The sequence below is a fragment of the Helianthus annuus genome, chromosome 14 (assembly GCF_002127325.2).
Source record: "Helianthus annuus cultivar XRQ/B chromosome 14, HanXRQr2.0-SUNRISE, whole genome shotgun sequence".
Classification (NCBI taxonomy): domain Eukaryota; kingdom Viridiplantae; phylum Streptophyta; class Magnoliopsida; order Asterales; family Asteraceae; genus Helianthus; species Helianthus annuus.
Window position 1 is genome coordinate 153,311,744 of NC_035446.2, and position 6,947 is coordinate 153,318,690.

General features: G+C 38.6%; 1 protein-coding gene across 1 annotated transcript; it reads right to left on the minus strand.

Annotated features, from left to right (window-relative positions):
• Positions 1–1,096: 1,096 nt before the first annotated feature.
• On the minus strand, positions 1,097–2,066 carry LOC110907628. Its single transcript, XM_022152579.1, has 3 exons — positions 1,654–2,066; positions 1,366–1,493; positions 1,097–1,317 (listed from the first exon to the last, which is right to left on the minus strand). Exons 1-3 carry the CDS (start codon positions 2,064–2,066, stop codon positions 1,097–1,099), a joined length of 762 nt encoding a protein of 253 aa, XP_022008271.1.
• Positions 2,067–6,947: the final 4,881 nt, after the last annotated feature.

Consider the following 6,947-nt stretch of genomic DNA (forward strand, 5'->3'; position numbering starts at 1 on the left):
TGCGGGTCAAAGTAGTTAGAGGTGCAGCTATCCTTGAGAAGTTCTCTATGAACCTTCTGTAATACCCTGCTAATCCCAAGAAACTGCGGATTTCTATAGGTGTCTTAGGTGCTTCCCAGTTCATGATTGCTTCTATCTTAGCGAGATCCACTTGAATACCATGCTTGCTTACAACATGTCCAAGGAATTGGACTTCGCGAAACCAGAATTCGCACTTGGAGAATTTAGTGTAAAGCTTCTCCTGCTGTAGCAATCCTAGAATGCACCGAAGATGTTTCTCGTGATCAGCTTGATTACGAGAATAAATAAGTATGTCATCTATAAAGACGATGACAAACTTATCTAAGTATGGCTTGCAGACCCTATTCATGAGGTCCATGAATGTTGCTGGTGCGTTAGTGAGCCCGAAAGGCATCACTAAGAACTCATAGTGGCCATATCTCATTCTAAACATGGTTTTAGGTACATCTTCAGTTCTAACTTTGAGTTGATGATATCCCGACCTTAAATCAATTTTTGAAAAGAAACTTGCCCCTTGAAGTTGATCAAACAGATCGTTGATCCTGGGCAATGGATAACGGTTCTTTATTGTTACCTTGTTTAGTTCACGGTAATCAATGCATAGACGCATTGAACCATCATTCTTCTTTACAAATAGTATAGGTGCTCTCCAAGGCGAAGAGCTGGGTTGTATAAAACCTTTTTCCAGTAAATCATCCAGTTGAGTTCTCAATTCTTTCATCTCTGTTGGGGCTAGACGATAGGGAGCTCGTGCAATCGGTGCTGCTCCCGGTAGGATATCAATCCTGAACTATACTTGCCTTTCAGGAGGTAATCCGGGTAGTTCACCAGGGAAAACATCCGGATATTCAGAAATGATGGGAATGTCTTCTATCTTTGGTTTCGGATTATCTGCAATCACCTGTGCCATGTAAATGACACATCCACCTTTCAGACACTTGGATGCTTTGAATATAGACACATTATCAGGCAAACCATAGTGTGTATCTCCATGAATGGTGATCAAATCACCAGATGGGGTTTTGATGTTAACTAGTTTCTTCTCGCACGCAATTTGGGCTTGGTTACGTGACAACTAATCCATGCCTAAAACTACATCAAACCCAGCCAATTTCATTGGCAAAAGAGATAGTGGAATTGAATGATTCTTAATGGATATAAAGCATCCATCAAGAAGAGTTGAAGCGGTTTCTAAGATACCATCTGCGAGTTCTACCTCATATTTAATGTCTAGAGTTTTAATAGGCAGATTCAGTAATTTACTAAATTTATGGTCTACAAACGACTTATCAGCACCTGAATCAAATAAAACTCTAGCATAAATATCATTAATGAGGAAGGTACCTGTTATAACTTTATCATCATTCACCGCCTCCCTGGCGTTCATCTGAAACACCCTAGCATTGGTCTTTTTCGCCTCATCAGGCTTCTTGGTGTTCTTTGGGCAGTTCGTTTTGATGTGCCCTTTTTCACTGCAACCATAGCAGGTTGCATCCTTTATGTTTCGGCACTCCAAAGTTTTGTGCCCTTTCTTTTTGCAGATTCCACAAGGCTTGGCTTGTGGATCCAGATTGCATTTCCCAAAATGCCTTCTGTCACAGTTCTTGCATCTGGGTTTATCACTAGACTGACCCTTCTTGAGAAGAATTTCCTTTCTTCTTCTTGTTTGACTGGTGGGACTGGCCATCCTCTCTCTTCCTCTTCCCATCCTCAGTGGTTTTCTTTGACTTACTCCTTATAACATCCAGAGTAAGTGACAGGGATAGATCTACAACTGATCTATAAGAAGTAGGCTTAGAAGCCTTGACATTCCCCTTGATTTCAGGGGCTAAACCACCAATGAAGCGCGCAATGCGCTTAGGCTCTGGAGTGACCAGATACGGAACGAGTCGGGACATGGAGTTAAAACTGGTAACATAGGATCTACAATCCAGATCTTTCATAACCAGAGTGAGGAAATCAGTTTCCACCTTTTCCACCTCATGCTGTGGACAATAAGTATCTTTGACGAGTTCAACAAACTTATCCCAAGAAAGGTTATACATTGGAATTTTCCCTATAGATTACACTAAGGCTTTCCACCACGTCAGAGCGTCGCCCTTGAAGGACTAAGATACAAACTTTACAATGTCCTCCTTGGCACATCCACTGATATCAACAACAGTTTCCATCTCGTCCAACCACTTCATACAATCAATAGCTCCCTTTTCTCCATTGAAATCTCTTGGTTTACAAGAGACGAAATATTTACAAGTACAACCCTTGCTGTACCGGGGAGCGTGAACAAAGACTATCTGCTTTTGAGATTTACTCTTCTGATTGGATGAATGTTGAGATTCATCCTTTTTCAACGTATGCGATTTCAAGAGGGACTTTGTATGAGTTTTCGATCGAGCATTACTCGGTTCTTTAAACATATTGTTCACAGCTGGAGTAACTGCCGTGTTTATCATTGCTTGAAGTTCGGCACCAGTAACGTGCAACCTTGTATCATTATTGTTTCCCTCAACTGGGTGACTATTAGCTTCATCGGAGCCAACCATGATTTGAATACTAAAATCAACAATAATGATTTGTTTAGATTATATATTGAATCAACGTATTTGATGATTAAATGGCCATGGTATAAATAAACCATATAGACCATTAAGATAATAAGTCAGAATTTATTTGATTATGATTTGCCTAGGTTGCAAAAGAACCATTATTGGTATTTAAGTAGGATATAATCCTTTATATTTATCAGACAGGGGACATAAGTCACAACTGTCAATGTCGCATAGACATTTTACATAGCACAAAGGCTTGTCTCAAAGGACTTTTAGATGGCACAAAAGGCCTTGTCACTAGGACAATTTAAAACATAATCAATGATCACTTGGATCGGAAATTCTAAGGGTCGAACATAGTTCATCGCCTTTTGACAAGAAGTTATAAAATAAACTATCTTTGTCAGAATTACATATTCGCCCATAGGCATAACACCTCAATTGGATGTTTTGGTATATACATCATATTTGATGTTAATAGCCATGATTCATATTGATCATTTAAGGCTATGTACGGGTCTGGAAAAATCCAAGTACTTTGAAGGCTGATATGGTTTCTCAAGTCACACAGCCAGGAATGTTAACATGTTTTTAGATGTTAACAAGGAATTATTGTCTTAAAAGGGTTATTCCATCATAGCCATTTATATTATGGCTAGGTTATACCTTTAAGAACATCTTTTGAAATTTCTTTGGCAGATCAATTAAAATTGAAATGATATTTGCATGATGATGTAATAAAATACACATATATAAATTTCAAAAGAAATTCCATTAATAATACTAAATGATTACAAAAAGTGCCCTAAACGGGTCTTTGAAATAAATTAATTGTCCACGCAGGGACTAAAGAAAAGAAACAAGTCCTCGTAGGGACTGAAAACAAAAGAACTGTCCACGCAGGGACTTAATTGAAACTACAATGAAAAATAAAATAAAATCTTCTATTTCTTATTCCCTTGATGAAGTTCGCAAGACCCCTAAGGAATTTATAGTTCTTTCTTTCCCGTTCCTCCGCTTTTTGTTCAACCTCTTCCAACCTTTGTAAAATTTCTTGCGTTTGTTATTGTTGAGGTGGAGGTTGAGGTTGCTGTTGATAAGAAGGGTATTGATACCCTTGTACGGGATACCTAGTTGGGTATGCTGGTGGAAACGGTGAGAGATAAAGAGCGTTAAAGTTAGCTGCCTCGATATGTGGATCGTGAGCAGGAGCTTGATATTCAAACGGGTTATACCCAGTCAAGCTTGGGTAAATAGGTATTGGGTTTCCATAACCCATCGGCGGTGGCGGTGGTGCAAAGGTAACCGACGTGGTATCGATTTCCGACACCGCGTGAGAAGGTCCACCCATTTGTGGATCTTCGGGGATTGGAGGGTAAGTGCTTGAAGCTTGTGGGGAACTGAATCTCGGTCCCCCTCGCACGGACATTCGTGTGTTCCTCCTCCATCTTGGCGGTTCAGGAGGTGGTTGTTGAGGTGGTTCCTCAACTAGCAATGGTGGTAGAGTTACCGCCTGGAAGTGCGGTTCCTCCAATGGAGGTTGTGGTGGAGTGTTGTGAAAAGAAGGGGTGTTAACAGAATCCCATTGCCCAAACCATTACTTATAAGTGTCGGGACCTCGATAGGGAGATCCCGCAAATGAAGAACCGCTAGAAATACTTATGGGATGCGTAGGCATCCCAAACGGTGGCATTTGTGGATCTGGATCACTATCCATGTCCATATCCTGCGAGAAGTGGTCCTCGGGGCCTAGCGGGTTATATCCCGGTGGTTCATTGACCCGGTGAGTAAGAATGGTGGGAATCAGAATGGTGAAATGAGTGTGAATGGTGAGAATGATGAGAGTGGTGAGACTGATATGAATGCTGGGGCTCGTCTTGTTTAGGCGGGCCAAATGAATGGTGGTATGAAGGTGATGTACTGAGCGAGACGGATCACCTCGCGGGTTCCAAAGAACGCCTCCAATCGTCATTAGAATCGGAGGTGCTAAATGATGCTGAAGGGGTGCGTCGATGTGATGGTCCAGCGTGACTTGAGGGTCCCCCCCCTCATGGGACCTTTTCCCTTTCCTCTGAGTCGTGGCAGCATTTTATAAAACCTGTCAAAACAAGAAAACAACTTATAAACGACAAAAGGAAAGTTAAGAATATTCCTAGGTCATTTGCCTAGACTCGGGAAACTACGGAATGTGCTATTGTGTCATTGAGATTAAACACAAAAGGCTAGTGTTTAATTCACTCAATGTTGGCTCTGATACCAACCTGTCACACCCCGATATTTCCACATATTTCCGGTAGTCCCGGTGTGGAGTATCGTGACGTAGTTAATATCATCATTGTCAATAAAACACAATTATAGCACAGCGGAAGGCTTGGTAGATTAATTACTATTACAAACCATAGTGTCCGAGAGTTCAAAACAAAAAAAAAATATACAGACTGGTTGTAATAGAGATCCACAGGCGGATCATGAAACAAATACATAAAACAAAGTTTAAACAGACTTCAGGCATCTAAGGATTTGCAAGATCCTCTTATTTGACACCAAGTAGCTCCAGCCTAATTTCGAGAGGTACCTGTCACTTAGTCTTTGGAAAATACGTCAGTTTTCACTGGTAAATACAATTAACCGACTCATTTGAAAAGAGTTTATGAAAATTGGTTTAGGCACACATGGCACAAAATCATTTATAACTTGGGACAATCTTTATTAAAATCTTGTATACTGATTTACATGTTTGTCATACAACTGGGGCCGGTTTGGAAGCCGGTCATTATTAACCGATCACCACTTATAAAACCCACAAAGGAGTTATCCCCAACATGTGGGCTATTTAATATTTAGCATTTGCATCTGTCAGGTGTATGCCTACACCCCGTGCATAAGTCGTGGCCATTAATAATTTAAATGAGCCGAGGATATCCAGGACACGGTTGTTAACCCCCAATGTTTATGTTATCAAACAAAACAGATTAAAACGGGTTATGCAGATTTATTATATCACAATTCGACTAAATAATCACATACCCGACCAAGCGGTAATAATTTACCGTATCCCAAGCCCGTATAGGGAAAATAAGTTAAAAGTATTTACCTGAGCTAGTTGTGCAAGGATGCTACTCAGCCGTATAATTCCTAAGACCTTATGCAAATATGTTCTACCGTAGCTACTTAATCTGTATGGAAGGTTTATTAACCTTTTAGGATACTAATGGGTCTTTATTTAAGTCAAAGACTTAGACCGGTTAGTTTGAAAGATACTTTACGGTTCGAAACGCTAGATTAAGCGGAGACTGGAATGGAATGTGATTTAGACCCGACAAGTTTGAATACTTGTATAATATGGGTAAACTAATCACATTCTGGATTTTGAAGTTTAAATGATAAGGTTAAACCTGTTTCGGCTAATTCATGCAAACTAGTTACATAAATCGAACCGAACGCATATATGCATAACGGGTATCCGAATGAACCATATACAAGTCCCATATGTTATTATGCTTAAAATAGGTTAAGACATCAGTAGGATGTCAACATATATGCCTGAAAAGTATTTAAAACGGAATTAAGCCTCATAAGGGCATCTTGGTCATTTTAGGATTTATAAAAGAGCATTCTGTAAAAATATTTATTTTATGATGTTATATTAGTAGGATATCATACATATGTGTGGTTTAACATTTATGACCAAACTATGCCCCAAAAGGGTATTTTGGTCATTTTACATATCCTTTTAAGGACATAATTGGAAATCTGAGTTCATAACTCATACCTACTGTAAAAATATTAAAAATTACTTATAATTTCAGTAGGTAACAAGTCTTGGGTGCTAATTATGGTTTTAAACCATACTATGCACCTATTTAGCGTAAAAACCGATAATTGACGATATTTGTAAAGTTTATGTGATTCTGAGATTTTGACCAGCCTTGGATGGTCAAAATATTTTATTTTTCATATTGAATCAGTAGCAAAAAGGTTGGCATGTTTATTGTTTGTAAAACTTATTTTATTAACAAAAGGGCATTTTCGTCAATTATAGGATTTATACAAGAACTCCATATTAAGGTCAGTATGTAATCTGACCCAACATTCCAAAAATTCCTAAAAATGATATCATAACAGTAGGTAATAAGTTTTGTATCAAAATTTATGTTTAAACATGATTTATGCATAAAAAGGTAATTTAGTCTTTATAAAAGCTAAATTTATGATATCTTGCATAACATTAGTTTGATACCAGAATATAATGACAAAATAGTTTAGACATGTTTATAAATCAGTACCTAAGTTGTTTGCATGACCATTTATTCAAAAATCCTAATTTTTGATCATAAGGGCATAATTGTCAACTATAAGCATAATAACATAAACATG